The sequence below is a fragment of the Lichenostomus cassidix genome, chromosome 6 (genome assembly GCF_008360975.1).
Source record: "Lichenostomus cassidix isolate B80296 chromosome 6, HeHo_3.0, whole genome shotgun sequence".
NCBI lineage: Eukaryota > Metazoa > Chordata > Aves > Passeriformes > Meliphagidae > Lichenostomus > Lichenostomus cassidix.
The window spans coordinates 25,913,470-25,932,867 of record NC_139487.1 but is presented as its reverse complement, the minus strand read 5'-3'; the positions used below and the strand labels follow the sequence as shown (position 1 = coordinate 25,932,867).

Here is a 19,398-nt window from a genome sequence, read left to right as displayed (position 1 = left end):
CTATACAAAGCTTTGCCTGGAATTAGCCTTGGGCAGCAACTGTTCTGCATAAAACCAGGCATTTTGTAAGCACACAGTGTTTGTCATGGCCATGACACTCACAGGATAAACAGGAGGAAAAACTTGCAAAACAAGCCAGGAATGTCATCATCTTAGCCAGGCTGTAGAGGGGCTTATGGGAAGTGCACATTTAAAACACCTTCAAGTCCTTGTGTTGATTACCAGCAGTGTCACAGAGCTGGGTCAACAAATAGTGCCACTTTGCAATTGCTGAAGCTGTTGCTTTCTCCCAAAATGCATGCTGCATTTTGAAGAGTGCTGGTTTTTCTGGTACACATAAAAGAAAAGCCAATACACGATGAAATGGAAGCTGTCATATCTCTGTGGGTCAGGACCTGGAAGAAACACTCTTTCTTAACAGCCATCAAAGGAGTTAAATACCACTGCTCACAGAAGATAATGCTCTGATTGGTTTTTTTGCTATGGCAGCTTCTCAAGAGCCTTTCCTAATGCAAGGGTTGCAGTGAGCAGAGGACATGACCCAAGTATCTAGAAGTTGGACCCGACAGGAATGTGGTTGAGCTGTTCAACCACAAGAGCAGCCAAGGCTCACCAGCTATATTTAGGAGTCTAAGTAAGCAGGCAAACCTGTTAAGAGCCCAAGCTATTGCAGATTATTTGTAGATGTGGCACTTAAGGGCCATGGCTTTGTGATGGACTTGGCAGTGCTGGGTTAACAGTTGGAGTCAATCTGAAAGGTCTTTACCAGCCTAAACAATTCAATGATTGGGATAGAGACAACTCGGGCTGTGTTGACGTGAGCAAGTGGATCTGGACAATCTGTACAACGAACTAGCTGGTTTGAGGAGCTCACTTCCATATGTTCAGTGTTCCTGGTGTTTTGTTCTAGCCTGGTTGCAGGGAGGGACTGCCTGTTGGTGCCCAGGCAACCACATTTTCATCTGAAAGAAGTCTACTTTGTGTGCTTGGAGCAATGTGAGGCACAGGCCACCCCACATTATGAGGGGATGATCAAGAGATTTGCTTCAGAAGTGACTCCTGATCCGAGGTAGAACACAAGCTGCCTCCACAGTGCTTATCCCAAAGCTCAGTGCTGTCACTGTATGTGAAGGCTGTGTTTGCATCACTTTGCAATACAAACACCAGCATGGGACAAGACTTCTCAAGTCAAACCAATCCTTTTTTCAAGTCCATGAAACTGTGGAAAGAAGAGGCTAACTGCTCTGCAAATGTGGCAAGGGCTGTTCAGTGCCATCAAGCACAGTTTCCATGTTTGCAGTTAGTAGGGGAGAGGAGAAAATCGCCATGTTACTTCCAAGATTTCTGTTGAACCTTTCAGTTAGGAGAATCTAAAACTGAGACTCAACAGCTATATTTAGAAGTCTAAATGAGTGGCCAAAGCTATTAAGAACTACAGATTATGCTATCTAAAAATGGAGTTAAGCCTCAGTCCATGAAGAGGTGTAAATAAACACCCCCTCTACATTTGCAGAACCTCAGTGGAGTCATCAAGAGGCTGAGGGATGCCACCATCAGGCCAACCTTCAGGATCAGGAGTGGGAATCAGCCTTCTCTGAAAATCTCAGGCAGCAGGAATAGATTTCTGAGTGAGACATACGGATGGGAAAAGATTGGCTTTTCCAGCATATGTTTTTTATTCTGTTGTGAAAAGATAGAATATTAACAGATGCCCCTCAATACCAATTTCCATAAAATCAGACTCGGTTAAATTAAAAGACCTTTGGATTTTTTAGCACTGTATTATTCCAAGAAAAGAAGGCCCTTTTAATGTGCAATAGTGCTGAACTTCGCCACAAGGCATCCATCTCGAAGGGCACAGACTTGTGCTAATTGCAATGGTAAACGTTAATCAGAAAATATGCCTGTTTAATTACTTACTGTGATTAACACTGCAGGAAACCTCTAGAGGATGCATTCAAAAATACCCTTATCCAAAATCAGTAATACATAAATGCCCACCAAACAGTGAAATAAGAGCCTTTGTACAGCTGGAGCACAGAAGGATGAAATGCACATTTGTAACAGCCTCAGAGAGTGTGTGTAGGCAATATCCCTGCACCAAGAGATTGTTTTTCTTCACAAAGTGACTGTGCTGTCCCTGGGACACAGGGAGTGACCAAGGGTTTTGGACACATGCAAACTGAAATCCGTTTCTGCAAAAAAAGATGTGATGCTCTTGGATTAAAAAAACCCAGCCCAACCAACCCAAATTATTGCAAGAAATGGAAGGAGTAATAGAGACACGTACAAAAGCTTATGGAGGATGTGACATCAGATAAGTAGCCCAGATCCTGCTGAAGAGACCTACTTGAAGAAAGAAGATGCTGTTGCTGTCTCAGGCTCTTTGTTGGCACCAAGAAGAGCTTGGGAAGAAGGAAAAAACTGTGTCTGTGAGCAAATCTATGTCATCACAGCCCTCTCTGCTACCCTTTTAGACTTTATGAGGAGGGCTCTCCCACAGTTTCTGCCATGTATGTACCCCTGGAGGGCGAGAAAAGGAAGCAGACAGGGGACTTCAAACAAGACACCATATTTCATCAGGTGCTGCTGTTGCTTCAAGCACTAGAAGGCAATTCAGGAAACTCTTTATCCCAGAGTATCAGCTACTTTTGTTTTCCTTCCAGTTGTCGTTCATCAGCCGGTTCAGGGACAGGCTGTCCCCCAGCAGAGGAGGTGTGGGGCACCCTCCCTCCACTCACACCCATCAGCCCCACACGCTGACAGAGGTTTCCAGCTCACCCGGAGGGAAGGGAAGGCTGGCGGCCACCAGCAGGGACAGTGCTTGAGGACAGTGCCTGGGTCCACCCGATGCCACACACGCCTCCAGGGAGGGTAAGTACTCCCACTGCTGGCGGCGGGCAGCAATTCTTATTTGTTGCATAAAACCCACCAAAACTGGTTCCATGAGAAATCCAAGTGTTAAGCAGTTCATTTCCTTTCTGTTCGTGAGAATGGCTAAATCTCTAGACTTACCACAGACACCCAGCATGCAGAGTCCCCCAGCTCCACACAGCAGAGCCTTGCAGCAGCAAGTCCAGCCCACGCCAGCAGGGCTGGCTCGCCCCAACAGGCAGCCCCATGCCAGGCACTGCCCTGCTACGGCAGACCCAAGTGCCCTGGCAGTCCAGCAGGCTCTGAACTGTGTGCAAGAACTATCATATGAATGTGCCTCATAAGGAGTATCAGTGGAATGAGAGGAGACAGAGAAAACAGAGAAAGATTGTAACAGACAAAAGAGCAGTGGGAGCATTGTGACCAAACAAAGAGAAGGCCAGCTGCTGTCTGTAGAATGAGATTTGCATCTCTGCCCGGTATGTGTGTGGTCCAGAGACTGTCAGGCTAATGGTGTGTTTCTCATCTACTTTAAAGCCCATTTCCTCCCTACTGGTACCTACTTAAAGGCATGGCAAGGCACTTACAATAAATAAGAATCGTGCAAGCATGGGCTGTGCACCATAAATCGTTGCTTGTTCTTCAGCTGATGTGAAAGCTGAACCAAGGAAAATCTCAACCTACATGTGCAAGACTCTTTTAGAGTCTCCTTTTTTCAGCTGCTAATAATACTGTAATTACTGCAGCAATATAATACTGCACACCCAAAGTTCTGTGTTCTTTAAAGCATTTTTATAAAGTTTTTTATCACTGTTCCTATGTCACTTAGGTTGATTTGTCTGATTTATTTCACTTAGACCCCAGCTACTTTCCACTCACTTTTTGTAAGGAAGAAAGATTTTATTCTTCTCCTGCATGAAAACAAAAGAGCAGAAATTTAACACTAAAGGGATTTACCTTTACTCCCAGGAATCTATAATTCTTAATCTCTAACAAGAAACTCATCTCCCAATCACATCATGCTCCTACCTTTGTACCTTTGCAGTATTTCTGATCAAGATACCTTTTACATTTGTGGCTGTAGAATCCAGCTTCACCACAAGGCTCTAGAAACACTCTACAAAACAGAGCTGGCCAGAAAGTCTCAGAAATGAAGCAAGCAACATCTATCCTTTGGTGCCTTTCAGGGATCATCTTCCATAAGAATTTTTCTAAAACACTTGCTTACCTCTTCTGTGATATCAATTTTCAGAACTGCTGTGGTACTGAAGGACGGGGAGCCTCGGTCTTTGGCCTGCACCACCAGTGACCATATGCAGTCTTTGTTTTTTGTGATGTTGTGGATGATGTCCAGAGAACGGATATAGGATTTCAGCTTGATTTCCCCAGTGCTTTGGTCTATGTCAAACACATTGGCTGGATCTGCTTGCATGATGGAATAATCCACAATGTTATTGGGTTCTTCTGCATCTTGGTCTATAGCCTGGTAGGGGAAGTGTGAAAAACCAAGGTGTTATTGCTTCTATCTTTGCCTGAGGACAAAAAGCTTCTGAGCATTCACTTCTGATGGTATCTGTGCCATGACTGGGCTGCTTTCATTTCATCTTGGAAGCTAACCTACATTTTCTAGTGAAAAACAGCAGGACTAAGCTTCTTTCTTTATAAGTGATTTCTATTTGCGATGAAATAAAATCAGAGAAAAAACTGAACTGTAACCTATCAGTTGAATGCAAATGGTCCTCAGCTGGGGAGCTTCTTATGCAGTGTAGGAGACAAATGTGAAGTGATAAAGAACAATGGGATTAGCCCCATGCCATAAACTATAGCTGCCTTAATTTTTGTGCTGTGGTATTTATTCAACTAACGTTAGGTATTGTGTGATCAGACTTCATTATGCATTCAGATGTGTGTAACATAGGATGTTCTGCTCCTTTGCCAGGGAATTGTTACTGCATTTTTTCCCCTTCTGTTCCATACTGGATCAATGAATACCATTCTATAAAACGAAGGGAACTAAGTTGTGTGGTTGAACACAAAGGGGTGTCAGGAAGGTTAAGTATTCCAAACCCTGTCCTTTCATTCACTTATCTTATTTGGGCTTCTTGTGATCACTGTATAATCCAGGATTGTCCAACAGCTGATTGTTCAAATACTATAATAGAATTTTATATTCTACCTATAGAATTTATTTCTCTTTCTCAGTAGTCAGTAAATGCTATAATTCACACTTTAATCCATTTGTTACATCCAAATGGATGTGCAAAATAAAGCTGCAGGAAAAGGCAGCTTTCAGACATTCATCATGACCCGTGACCCATGAGAGTAAACAGCAGAGCCAGGGCTTTTCCAAAGCACTCTGTTTTGTGACAGACAGTGCCTCTGCTTTGTGACACAAAGTGCCATCTCTCACCTCTATCTTCACCGGTGACCCGATGATCATCGTCTTTTCCTGGATGTTTTCATTGAACTCTGGAGAGTGGTCATTGACATCTAGCACGGTGATAAACACTTCAGCCAAGCTGTATTTCCCATCTGTGTCCTCTGCTTTCACATAGAAATTATACTTGGAGTTCACTTCAGCATCCAGTACAGCCCATGGTTGGGTGTAAATTATACCTGTTGATGGGTGGATTAGGAACCTGGACAAGAAGCATGAGAAGACTTTTTGGTTTTTTGGTCACTTAATGTGAGTTTAGAGCCCATCTTTGCTCCAGGCTGTAAACACGCAAATGCTGTGCCCAGACACTGGCACTCCTCACCCAATTCCTCTCTTGCTGATGTTTCCAAATCTACCTAGTTTTTGTGTAGTTCCTTCAGGCTTGAAAACTCCAGAGAACTATCAATGTCTCATAGTCTCATAGTTTTCTATCTCTTGTGCCTTAGCCATTTTAGCTGCATTTTCCATTAAAAGTCTTTGTCCTCAGTAATGCTCAGTGTTATGGCCTTCTCCCAGACCAATTTCCTTGCATTAAAAGGAAAACATTAAATCTATTTTTACTTTATTTTTTCAGTTTAAAAGTGTAGTGTAATAGATTATGTCCTGCATAAATTAGGATTGATTTATATCACCTAAGTAGCTAAAGGAAGTGTGAAGCATATCATGTTTAAGCTCTTCACTTCTCAGAATGGGTAGGAAAATATCTGCTCTCAAATCTCCCAAACTACAGGGCAAATGATCTTCTCCAAAAATAATAATTTTTCCATAGACTGATGCTGGGATGGAGTGGGTGTTCAGATATATCTGTTGCAAGTTCAATTCTACACATTTGTAATTACAGAGACACTGTCAAAAGTGTCAGCCCAAAGTCTGGATTTACAGAGAAGATACCAACACAGTGTTTTTTTTAAAATGGACTGCCAGAATAGGCTCCAAGCAGTAGAGCTTTTAACAGATGAAAGTTTTTATATATTCTTTGATCAATATACTGGGTAACAAAATATTTCCTGTATTCCAGCTGTGAATGCAATTGAGAGTGATTATAAAAGCAGCATCTAGCAATCCAGAATCTTTAATTGTTCTCATAACCCTGTTAAATACAAATACAAGTTTTGATGAAATCCCACATCTGGAGGTGGAAATAGCGGTGTAGGAGACAGTGCCTGTGCTAAGTGTCTAAGACAGTGCCCAGCCTAACCATGCAGAGAGCACTCTCATCATTCCCTTTTTAGTGGAAGAATAGAAGTGCTCCCACTGGCAGTTTGGATTACAAAGCAGGATCACCGTCATATTGGTTTCATCTTCAACAGTTAACACTATTTCTCTTACTCCAGTACAACTTATCTTTCTGCCCACGCAACTGCACACCCACTGATGTAATATCCAAGACAGAAACATTGTGCCTCTAGTTGAAATTCTCCTATCTGCATCAAACTGTGTGTTCAGCAGATCGGGAGGTGCCAGGGCAAGAAAAATCAATCCAGCTTTGCAGAGCTATGCCATTTTGGCATGAGGAAAACAAACAAAAATACTTAAGAAGAAGAAAAGTTCACATCATAATTTCTTCATTCAACAGCATAAGAACAGTGAGTCTGAGCATCCCCATAATGCCAATCAGAATAAAGTTGTGCTTACATTTTTTTCCCCCTAAATCCTTTGTCAACAACCTTCTCAAGCTTCTTTCCACCAGCTGCTACATTCTAAACCTAAGAGGTCTGCCTGCATGACATGACCTTTTCTTGCTTCTCTCTGTGCAGTTAGCTTAAAGACTTAGTGAAGAGCTCAAAATAATCCATCGTGGAAATGCTCCCATATGTGTATCCTTCTGGCTACCAAAGAGGTTCACCCTTAACATCTTGGATTTTGGACTTTGATTGTGCCTCCTAAATAGCTTTCACCTTAACAAGAAGAGTTCAGCTTTTGCTCCAGGAGGATAACGTACCGAGAAGAACAGATTCTGGGAATGAGTGCCTGAAAAGCTCATTCATTTCCAGCATTCTGCCTGCAGCCCTGCCACATCCAGCAGCTGCAGGTTCCAGCAGGAATATCTGTGACAGCCATGTCACTGATCCCAGCCATGTCTGGGAGCTGGGATGGACATGGTGTGAAGGAACCAATGTTTCAAGATGTTCTACCCCCAGCACTGTCCCCAAAGACAGAGAGAGGGAGGGAGGCATTGTTACCAAATAAAGTAAGCATCAGCTTCCATTTCTTCCTGATGCAGGACTATTATGTTTAAATATATGAAAGGTTTTTAACACCCAGTGCAGCTGACCTCCAAATCTGAAGTTTATATCCTTGAATATCTTGTCTTTCTTGATTTATTTTGACAAGAGCTATTTGTACAGCCATATGGAAAGGCAAGTGGAAAGAACAAGAGATTCTTTTTCTGTAGAACTGAGTTTTCACAACTAAACTAAAACCTCTCTTTCTCTTAGAAGTGTTTTTCAAATGGTGATTGAACAAATCCTCTGTATTGATACTTCAGCTGCCTTATACCTCTTTGAGGGTTTGTGGGTAGAATTCCTTGGGTTCATGAAGCAGATGTTTAATGATCACACTAGTTTTACTGTTGTGTTCACAGAACTCATGAAGAACATGGCATAAATGGCCTTGGAAATGCACAGATCAAGAATGAACCTGCTAGCTTTCTTTTAAAATTCTTTTAGAGCTCCACTTAGAGCTTATGTAGTTTTATTTATTCACTTGTTACTTACAGATCTGCTCCTGTTCCATAGATAGAGTATTTGATTTCTCCCCAAAGCCCTGAATCTGGATCTGTAGCCTTAAGAAAAGAAAAAAAAGAGAGTTTTAGTTACTAAAATGTAAAAAGAAATGTTTCATTTTTCTTTTAACAACAGGCCCGAATGGTTTTTAGTCTCTTTGCCATCACATTTTTAGTGGGAAACCACATGGGCAAATATGCTCCTACCAAGTGCACAACCTAACACAAGGAAATGTCACTGCTAGTCGCAGGAACACTGTCCCTGGTGCCCGGGGGCTCTGGCAGGGAGAGTGACGCTAGGTGGCCCCATCCATCCACAGTTACCTCATCCTCCTTTGATAGAGATGGAGATAATCTTAAAGACATGGACACACTGCCAGCTCTCAAACCTTCCTCATTATCAGTTAAACGTTAATGAATATTCCCTAGACAAAATAATTTACTTTTTATAGAGTATTTTTAAGCTTCTGCTTGTTTAATTGATTCAATTTAAAGTAATGAATAACAAATGTTTCAATCTATACATTGTATTTCAGCTTTGTTTATATTTTAATCACTCTTGTGCCTGTGTGACTTTTAATAATGCAAATACTACCCCACATGATATCTTTGTTTCATACTCTTGTTGGCTTCCTTTCTTAGCTCAGGATTAGGAAAGCTATTGATTTGGTAGCAGCTGTTTCCATAAGCTCCTGCTTCTTTGATAGTTCTGAAGAGGTGTTATACCATTGTATCTGGCCATCAAAATTCATGGTGGCACTGGTTGATTCATTCATCTTCCTGTTTAAATATTTGAGAGCTGAAACAGTGTCTTTGATTCCTGCACAGTTAACATAACACACCTTCAGCACTGCTGATAGATATTGTTTTGTTCTTTGGCATGAGCTGTTCAGATTCTCTCACCCCATAATTTTGCCCACAGCCTACTTTAGTACTGTCTAACTTTTCTTAAAAGGTATGCATACCTGGGACTTCCTCCAGAACTGCCATTCTGAGTACCTGAAACATCTTAGTTTTTCACATGTAGTTATGAATCTGGGTCAAGTACAGAGTTGACAGCACATGACTAGATTTTACATGGGTACACTTTCAGCCACACTGTCCTGCACACTTTGGCTGGGAAGTTTTGTTGCTTCTGCAAACATTTTTTAAATATCTTTTTTTTTCCTGTCCACATCCTAGAATTTTTTTATCCCGATTACATCAAAGATAATAATGTTTATGAGTATCTAATAGCTTTCCTATTAGTTTTATATAATAACCTTTTCTCTGTTATGTTTCACTCCTTTGATTCTTCCATCCCTAAAATCTGCTTTCAGCGCTTTATTATTCGGGTTATTTAATTTTCTTTCTTGCTGCCAGTTTGTGCTGGAGATCTCTGGCAACCTGCCTCCACCATCCTTACTTGTGGGGCATCTGCAAGGTGACTTGCATCATCCACCGAGCCCCAGGTGGCCAGGAGCTTTCTTGGCTTTGTGATATGAGGGCTGTTTCCAGTCCCAGCAGTTGCATTAGAGAGAGACAGCTGGAAATGCTCCTCCAGCACTCAGGGCTCATGTGATACCCTGACTTTCTTTCTGTGAAAATGTGAGATACTAGAATATCTATAAGCGTATTTTTTCTCCAGCTCTAAGCATTTTAATTTTATATTATTGCCTTCATTAGGTGTTTCATTGTGCCTTTAGCACAGGCATAATTCCAGGTTTCTCCCAAGAGGAGGAGACTAATACTTGCTAAGCAGCCATCTTGTTTTCTTTTTACTCATACTTAAGCAAGCAAATCCAGTAAATCCAATTCCACTTAGCCATAACTGAATCTTCCCGCTGGACACTGATTTGGCTAGGGCTTTCTTAGTACTCAAAGGCCATGTGATTTGTGTTAAAAGCAGGTGGCCCTTGTTGTTCTAAAAAATATTTGCCTAAAACTTTATTTTTTCCTGAAGTGCTTTTTTTCTGTTGATTCTGGACAGGAATTGGAATTTGGTCCAGAGTTGAAGGTGAGTAAGATTTGCTACTTGTCTCTGTCCACTGTTTTTAAGGTGCTTGAACTGTCTCCACAGACACCCAGAAAAGAGAACATTTCTTAAGAGGTGAGTGAAACTTACTGTAACAGCAACTACATTTGAGCCCCCTGGGGAGTTCTCGGGGATCCTGGCAATGTAGTAGTCAGAGGAGAACTTTGGGACATTGTCATTGGTATCCAGCAAGCGAATCACTATGTCAGCCGTCGAGCTGAATTTCTCTGGTGTGTTCACCTCTATTGCAAGAAGCTAGGAAGAGAAAAACAGGAAATCACTGCAAAGCAGCTATTCTTTCTCTTAGAAGAGCTTCCTCCACTACCCATGGCACATTGGTGCATTTTAGCCTGGTTGGACCAGACAGCTCAGGAGCAGGGAGATGATGAGCCAGGTCAATGTGCAGCCTCTGCTCATCTGTGTGTGCTTGTGATGGGCAATCAAGCTGTGGGAAGAGGACTTCAAACCTGTGTATTCATACTGACTTCATCTGACAGATGTGACTTGTCATAACTGACCAATACACATCCAAAAGCCATGTAGAAGCCTACAAACAATCATTCCTGGGCAGCTCCTAGAACTCTGGGAAACATAAGCGCTGAATTATTTTGAATAACTACATCAATTTAATCGTGTTCTTTTGTAGAAGAAGTTTTTCATCAGGAAAGAAGTCAGGAACAATAAACTTCACCAAACAGGGTAAGGTGATAATAGAACCAGTTGTTTTGAAGCAGCATTATCCCCACCCCAAATGGTCAGGCATCAGGCATGTACAGCAGAATTCCATTTCTCACGGACTGTGAGAATTCCTACCACCAGACTTCATGGGACTCTGGCTCTCATTGCCTGATGCTGATTAGGGCTTTATCAGATAACCATGGGGGCTTTTGAATTGCTGCACTGTCTCTGAGGAGAGCAGAGAGCTCTGACACCACACATTCTTATAACTGCTCTTATAATCTGAAAGGACAGGCAACCACACGGAGCAAAATGAGTGTCGCTACTTTATTTATCTGCTCCTTAATGAGCAAAATCTGCTGGATTTGGGGTGTATCAGTAGGATGCCTCTGCTAGTAGAGCAGCAAGCTCAGATGGTGTGAGGCTGAGCAAGAAAGAGCAGTTCCAGCAACAGGTACTGAGAGACACTATGACCTTCACAGCATCTGTCCCAGGCATCTGTCCCATGGGTAGCTACATCACACAGGGTCAGCACTAGGACATCAGTCTTGGGCTCTGTAGGGGCTGAGCCCAAATGGCTAACACCAGGAGCAATGGTCTAATGTTTGGTTTTCATGCTTGGGCAGAGACCTAATTAACCCAAAGCACGAGGGCTCTAGCAAGACAGCACAACATTAATAGACTACTGAGCAGTACATGAACTGAGATATAAGAGGCTCAGCTGAAAAACCAGGCTGCACAGGGTTTAATTCCTAGGAGGCTTGTCCCAGGAGCTCCCACAAAGAGGGTGAATGCCTAAGTGAGCTTTGGAAGGAGAAGCAGGGCTGTGGCAGCATCCCCTGCTCCACTGGTGCTGTGGCTGTGGGAGCTCATCCTCGGCCAGTGATGCTCACCAGCAGTGGCACTGCTGAATGGTGGAGGGGCACATACTGTGCTTAAGCCTCTGCTCTGCCAGATCTGGAGGCATTTGTATCAACTCGAGGTGAAAGGGGAGGGTGGGGAGCTGTTCAAGTGGACAGGGAAAAGGGTATCACAGTGTCATCTCCCAGAGCTGTTCCTGCTGTGTGAATATTTATAATGGTTGAAAGTAAAGAGAGGAAATAAATCTCAAAGGATTGCTTGCAATTACTGCAGGACACATGTGCTCTAAAAGGGGAGCTTGGTCACTGCATCTCTGTGCTAACTTTTGTGGTTGGGAGTCTCAGGTGTTACAGCAAAAGAAATTTTTGAAGGGACATCAGCAAAAACCTCCTCAAATAGAATTTGATTTTGGCAACTGAAGATAATTGCAGCCTCACTTGGTCCCAGTCTGCAGATGTGAGTGTCTGCAGTGTGTCCAGGCTCCTGTCAAGGCACAATGTGCTCTAAGCTGCAGGAGGTGGAAGGCAGGTTTGCCCCCAAAGCATGGCAGCCCATAACAAAAAGAGGCATCAGTATCTGGCCCCTGTGGCAGAGGGATTTGAAAGATGTGTGAATTGCCATGGCTGCCATACTTTGGGAAACACATTCGAGCTCTTGGACATCTGAAAATGAAGGAAGTCCTGACTACCAACTACATTTAAGAGCCAGCACTAAATGTAAGATAGGTCTCTCTAGTAGCCTTTGCTTCAGAAATTTTTTCAGTGCATCTCCCAGTCCAATTAGCTTTAATTATCCTCTGGATTTAATTCTTCAAAGACAAACTAGAGGAGAGGGATCATTGCTTGCAGAAAAGAACCCAAAACCTGAAAATAACCTCTCAAAGCTGCTGTGGGATACACATTAAATAGAAATATATTTTTTCCAAAATTCTAACCAGCATGACTACACTGACAACTAAAACTGGGTAGCAAGTGATTTGAACTTTGCAGGAAAATGAAGCCAGCAATGAGGTCTTTATAAAGTATTTGCTGCCATATACTGCTACCATATCATCCAGCTGCACCTTCTCCATTTGGAATCTAGACAAAGGCTGCACTGTTCAAGGAAAGTCTTATGGTCTCCAGTAGAAATAATTTAGGAAAATCTTTCTCCAGTAGAAATAATTTCACACACACACACACACACACACACACACACAGAAAAGGTGAATAACTGCTTCAGCTATAAAAAAAATATATCCTTTTTCCTGGTAATTAATTCTTTTGGTGTTCATGGCAATCACATTAACTACTTTGATTTCTATTGGTATTCATGAGGAGGCCATAGGTAAATCCTTTACTGTAGTTTAACCTGAATAAATGTGCGCTTATTATAATTAGTTTCAGTAGCATTTTATGGCTCTTTCAGAATCTTCCACTTTAATACAGTAATGATGCCTCATATTTTTGTAGCATCTATAACCTATGAAGCTCAAAATGGCTTAGGAACATTACAGGAAGAGACCTGAAACATACTGGAGTGAAACTTGCTAAGGACATAAAGCAAACCGTGCAGCAAGGGGGAGAATGAAATTGAGGAATTTTGGCTTTTGGACTGTGCAAAAAATGCCACTCTCTGTACATTACAAAACTAGCATATGTTAATATTCAGCTAGATAGTTTGGGCAATTATAAAAAAAATATTACAGGGATTTTCTATGCAATTCTTTGCGGTCAGAACTGAAACATCTACACTCATGCTCAGAGGCAGCTGACAGAAAACCAGACTGCTGAATTATCTTGTTGATGAGCCAAAGAATTCATCAGGGAAGGTGATAATGCAAGGTTCCAGCTTTTGGATGAAACTGGTTCTTGCATGGCTGGCTTAGAGCATGGGTGAGCCTCAGGTCAGCCTGCAAATGGCCATATAGATAGATAGACTCTGACAAAGGCAGTGAGCAATTTTGGGGAATTATCTTCCAGTCAGCTGGGGTCTTCAGGCTGCCAACATTCAAAAGCGTGATCATGAATCAAATTACTTAGCACTAAGCAGGTAAAGTTCTAGCTGCAGAGAAATTAGGATTTCATCCTGTGAATTTATCATTGTGAGAGCAGAAGTACCACCCTCAGGGTTCAGTCTAGAATGATTCAGAGCCACCAACATGTACAGTTTCCAGAGGGAGATCAGTCCACAGATGCATCCATTAAATCTTGTGAAGGTGGTGAACCAGAGGCAGAAATGAATTTCCCTTACATGGAATAGCATGTCACTGATAATGCATCATACAGCTCCAGGTGGATTAAGAAGCTAAATCACATCAGATACAAATCGTACACACAGGTATACACTGAAAAAGAGGACCTGGAAAGCAGAAGTACCTTGAAGGTTAACACCTTGAAGCTTTCATAGTCAATAGCAGCAGAATTTTCCACTATTATTGTAACCTGAGCCTCATTCAGGACAGTTTGAGGAACCACTCGGAAGATGCCACCAGGTCCAACAAGACGGAGGTTGAATTTAGCATTGGCTCCCTGTGAATAAAAGCAGATATGGCACATTTTTTTCAGTGAATGGCACATTTCTTACAGCCTAGATTGCTCTGTTTCTTCAAACTATATAAAATGAGAATGAGTCTTACTGCTTAGAGCCCTCTGCTCTCCATCCCCTGGGCAGGAGACTGCTAAGAAGCTTAGTTGTATAATCCCTCCAACCCTAGTCACAAGACAGACACAGCTTTCCTTAAAATAGATTGACAAGCTTGGTTATTCTTTCAGTCATAATGGAAAAACCCTGCAGCAGGCCTGGCTAAGAGAGGAATCTTGTGGCAAGCAGCCTTGGGCTTTGTGCCACACACTGTGAGCTAGACAGAGGTGACACCATGTGCACATTGGCAGGCAAGTCCTGCCTCTTCCTGCTTCCTACCAAGGAAAGACAACTGAACTGCTTGAGTAAGGCCAACACAACCCTCAAAAACCCAGTCTCACAGAATGGTTTGGGTTGGAAGGGACATTTAAGATCACCAAATTCCACCCCCTCTCCCACAGGCAGGGACACCTTCCACTAGACCAGGTTGCCCAGAGCCCCATCTGGCCTGGCCTTGAATACTTCTAATGTCCAGCCTGTGTCTAAGAACTCAGCCTGGAATGATGAAGATGGAGAATCACAAAGATACACAATTTCCAAACAGATGTGGTACTCCACATTTTGCACTGACTGGATTAAGCTATCCCAGAGATGCAAACACGAAACCTTTCGGAAGTTGATGCACTTGTGGGGAGAGAGGAGATTTTATTCACTTTTGGAGAATAAAATCTGACACACACTTACAGCTCCAGGTGACGTTAGAAGGCAAATCCCATTACACAGATAAACCTTCTAGCCAGGGAGAACATGGGAAGCAGCAGTAACTAAAAGGTTACCCTCACTTGTGTGCAAGTTGGGAAGAGTGAGCCAGAGGCAGCTGGTCAGGACTAATTCTTTTAAACCAAACTGGAGCATGTAAGAGAAAACATGAAATCAGGATTCTCATATTTCTGCCTTACAGGGAAGGTGTGAAAATGAGCTGAGCCTACCTCACCAAACTCTGGGTTCACCGATTTCTCAATGTCATGTTTACACTGTGAAAAACAGCCAGATTCACTGCCTGCCTGGTGCCACGTTCTCCCTGTAGCATGAATCTTGAGATGAGGAATATCTAATAATAACTTTCAAACAGGACAACTTTACTTTCAGCTGTATCCCTGGAGGGCTTGTTATGAGCAGTTCTTGATGCAGCCCTAGCTCATGTCAAGAGGAAAAAGTATTCAGCAGTAGTCCCTTAAGGGAAACAGAATGACCTTGGATCCAAACTCAATGGTCTGTGTTGTTTGGTCACACAAACCCACCCCCCAGCTACCGAGATGATAACAGGCTCTCTTTTGCTGGATAGTAAAGCCAAACACACAAAGCCAGAGCTGCTGGACTGTGGAAAACAGTGCTGATGGGGAGAGTGGACAGTCTGACAATACAAAGTCCTCTGCATGTGGAACTGTACTTGACTAGAAGGGTGGCATGGGATAGGGAGAGAACTGCCTCCCGCCAACAGCTGAGTGATTTCTGCCAGTGATGTTCACAGAAGCCAGATCTACTCGGAGCAAGCCATGCTGCTGCATGTCTCCAAGCAGACAGGACGTGGGACACAGGAATCACTGGAGGAACAGCAGCACTGAGGCCCAAATCCTGTGGAAGAGATCTGGGGGAGAAGTTTCTGTATAATTTTCTTGCAAGTAAGGATGGCATTTCCATCAAACTGTAGGCCTAAACCAGACCTTGCCCACAGCTTCCTACTCCTCACTTGTATCATCCACTCCCCAAAAGAGTCTCTAGTAGCTGTGGCAGAAACAGACACATGTTTAATTCTCTTCTCTACACAGTCATCTTGCACGGAAGGGAAAACATTGCATTCTCTGCCCTAAAAGAAAAGCAACCCACCCCCCCTAAAGTGATGTGTCCTAGGAAGCTTCTTGAGAAATCTATACACTGTATTTATCAATGTTTTCTGCTTATTTTATAGCCTAACTTGCAGCCTGAATATTTTGTCAGCCTAGATATATATTTTGTCTCCAAAGAGAAGAGATGGGTTTTGTTTCTCCCCTTCTGCAGCACCATCCCCCGTGACAATAGCAGGATAGACGTAGCACTGCTTTGAAAGCAGTCATTTATCTGCTCACTGCAGAGCAGCAGGAGGGAGGGGGAAGAAGCCAGTGGGTTTGATAAAGTACAATACCATCAAACCAGCACAATACTGAGCACTGTTACAGAAGAGAGCTCTTTCCAATAGTAATACAATTCGCAGACGCATTAAGCTTTTTTCTTGTCACTGCCTAACCTGAGGCTAACTCAGATGGATGTCATTCATACAGTATTTAGCTTAGGGGTCCCTATAGCAACCATTGCCATAGTACCTACAGGCATCACAGGTCAGTCAGACACCAGGCTGAGATGGATGGCATCTTCTTTCCTTTTCCTTTATCTGCTTAGAGTTAGTTTGGCTCTGGCATAATTTTTAAGACTACCTAAAAATTATCACTCCAGAGGGAATGATTTATCAAAGCATGCACTGCAGACCCTGACTGTAACATAAAGGCCAGAAGGACAACACACTGTGATAAAAGGGCATTGACAGTATTGTTTCCTGTAGGGGCTGGAGAAGATACAGACAGCAATTGCACATGAGGTTACTAAAGGGCTTGGAACCTCCAAGAAAATGTTCAAAGGGAGTATGTTCTTGGACAATACACTGGCAACAAGTGAACACCACCAGTAGTTAGGGAAGTTCCTAGGGACTGTTCAGCTTTGGTTGCCACAAGAACTGGCTTGCAGGTTTAGGACCACCCTTCCCACTGACAAAACAGTATGGCATAGAGTAACTGTACTCCTGGGTCCAGGCCCTCTGTGGTATTGGACCCTACAGCTACTTTGTCTATCCTAGGCTTTTAGGGAGCGCAGGTGAAGCAGCTGAGTTTCTAAAATTACATTTCCCCATCTGACAGCTCTTCTAGTCTTTGGGAAAATAGGACAGGAAAACTGAAAGTCCACATAGTTTCCATTTACCTGATCTGAGTCATTGACTGTAATCTTCAATCCCCTCAAGATTTCACCCTCTGGGGGATGCTCGTACATGGTCAGCTCAAACCTGTTCTGAGGACCATTTTCTCCATAGAACGTAGGTGGATGGTTGTTGAGGTCGACCACCCGTATGGTCACCATGGCAAATGTGTGCTCAGAGATGTCACCTTCCTGACTGACCTCTGATGCCTGCAGCAGGCAGAAGGGAGAAAAGAATGATGAGGATAATTTCTCTTTCTTCAGGTTCACGTTCAGGTATTATTCCACATGTGCAAAACACTCTAACACACTAACTTGTGGGAAGATTCATAGACTTATATTTCTCTAAAACCTCAGTCCATTTCACACTGAAGTTTATGATGATTAGAACATTATGGTAATAAACCAGTCCCAATAAAGGCCCAGTTGATTCTCCTGCTAATTTTGTCATCTTAGTAACTCACTCTAGGTGAAAACAGTTCACTAAAAACAAATAATCCGATAGAGATGAGGTAATTGCTTGCCTAAAGTGTTGATAGAATAGAAAAGGAAGAAAATGTTTAAATTTGCTTTGGTACCACAGGCAGTCGTCTCATTGCTGCAAGGACTGCAGCCTTGAATACTGCAAGAAAAACTGTACTTGTGGCATTTAGGTAAATATTTGAAAAAGCACATACTTTTTTAGCTTTGGTCTCTGATTCACAATTCTTCAGTGATGTTTAGATGAGTTTAATTTAGAATGAATGTAGTTTAGACAGACAGGCAAACCTACTTGGTATTTCTCTGAATCAAAATATCAAATCTGTCTGAGTTTCAACAATGGCAACATGCAGCCTGATTCACTGGATTGAACTGAAGACATTTCTTCTGCCAGGACAGAAACTGGCTGGTATTTTTGTAACAGCAATTATATCTAACATGCCTTTTTGCTTAAAGGGCTCAAAACCAAAGGCACTTTCTGTGAAGATGCTAGTCTGGCAACTGCACTGCCTGTCAATATGTGTGCTGGGTAATATAACACCCTTTTGGTTCCTCTAGCAGATTTTGCAGCCTGCATGAGCTCTGGGTCACCACACACACAACTGGGAGATCAGAAAAGCTTGCAAGGCGTAACCCATCCTGCATCTGGGAAGTGGTAGCAGACTGCAGTGAAACAGAACTGATAGAGGAAGAAATGGTGCCTGAGTTTAACTCAGCCCATGAGAACTCCATGTTGGCCCAGGTACAGCACACTGCTTGAGCCCAGGAGCAAGCAAGTGCCCTTGGGGATGCTACACACTGGTTCTGGCAGTATGCAATTCCTCAAAGCTGCCTTTAGCCAGAATTGTCCTGACCACAACAATTATATGCATTTCCAATATGCTGAAGAAAACTGATATGGTCTTCACAATTTAATTATACATTTTAAAACACTTTTTCTTTAGAAACTGCTTAAAATACCACAGCTTGTCACATGAGTACTGGCTCATCGAGGTGTGAGCATGTATTTGTACGTGGCTGATCAGTGCCTCAGGAGTGGATGCTGATATGACACTGCATGATCTGTCCCAGTCCTATTACTAATCACAGATTTGAGAGTTACCTTGCTCATAACATGGAGGTTACAAGACATTAATTCCCATTTTAGCAATAAACTCTGGAAACACAGAGAACAGTTATCTACGGACTGTAAAGGACATTGATTCTCTAGCCTCTGACATGAAATTAGGACAAGATGATTTCATTTGAAAGAAGTAATTTGCCATACTAAATATCCCAACAATAATATCCCAACACCCCAGCAAAAGCAATTAGGTCTCCTTTGTACTGTCTGGCACTCTGCTCAAATATAGGAGGTGGTTTCTGAAACAGGTAAAGTCAACTATAGATGGAACAATTTTAGACAATCATGCCTAATCGTGGCATTTAAGACCAACAGTCTTAAAGTGGCCACAGTACCTACCTTAACTTTTAGTTCATACACTTCTTTCTTGAGCTGATTTGGGCTTTTTATCACAGAAATGGCTCCAGTTGTGTTGCTGATTTCAAATGAACCTTCACTTCCTGCAATGAAACCAAGATGCTCTGGTTATGTGCCACACTTCCTTTTTCTGAACAAGCACAAGCAAATTAACTATGTATTTCATCAAGCACATCTTTGCCCATATGTGTATCCATATCTATCAGTAGATCTGAAGCCACTCTTCAAAAATAAAGTATTTCTATGACTGGTCACAGTGAGATGAAAACACAGATGAGGGCTAT

General features: G+C 42.5%; 1 protein-coding gene across 7 annotated transcripts in view; it reads right to left on the bottom strand.

Moving 5' to 3' along the window:
• CDHR1 (cadherin related family member 1) overlaps positions 1-19,398 on the bottom strand; it is a 44,977-nt gene that overhangs the window by 4,892 nt on the left and 20,687 nt on the right. For 6 of the 7 annotated variants that reach the window (XM_085064100.1, XM_085064095.1, XM_085064094.1 and 3 more), the window contains 7 exons: positions 19,097-19,197; positions 17,161-17,364; positions 13,947-14,099; positions 10,141-10,305; positions 8,029-8,096; positions 5,285-5,513; positions 4,103-4,357 (listed from right to left, as the gene is read on the bottom strand). In XM_085064100.1, coding sequence (XP_084920226.1) covers positions 4,103-4,357; positions 5,285-5,513; positions 8,029-8,096; positions 10,141-10,305; positions 13,947-14,099; positions 17,161-17,364; positions 19,097-19,197 — 1,175 coding nt within the window. The remainder of the gene's footprint in view (positions 1-4,102; positions 4,358-5,284; positions 5,514-8,028; positions 8,097-10,140; positions 10,306-13,946; positions 14,100-17,160; positions 17,365-19,096; positions 19,198-19,398) is intronic. The other variant, XM_085064099.1, reaches the window with a different exon arrangement.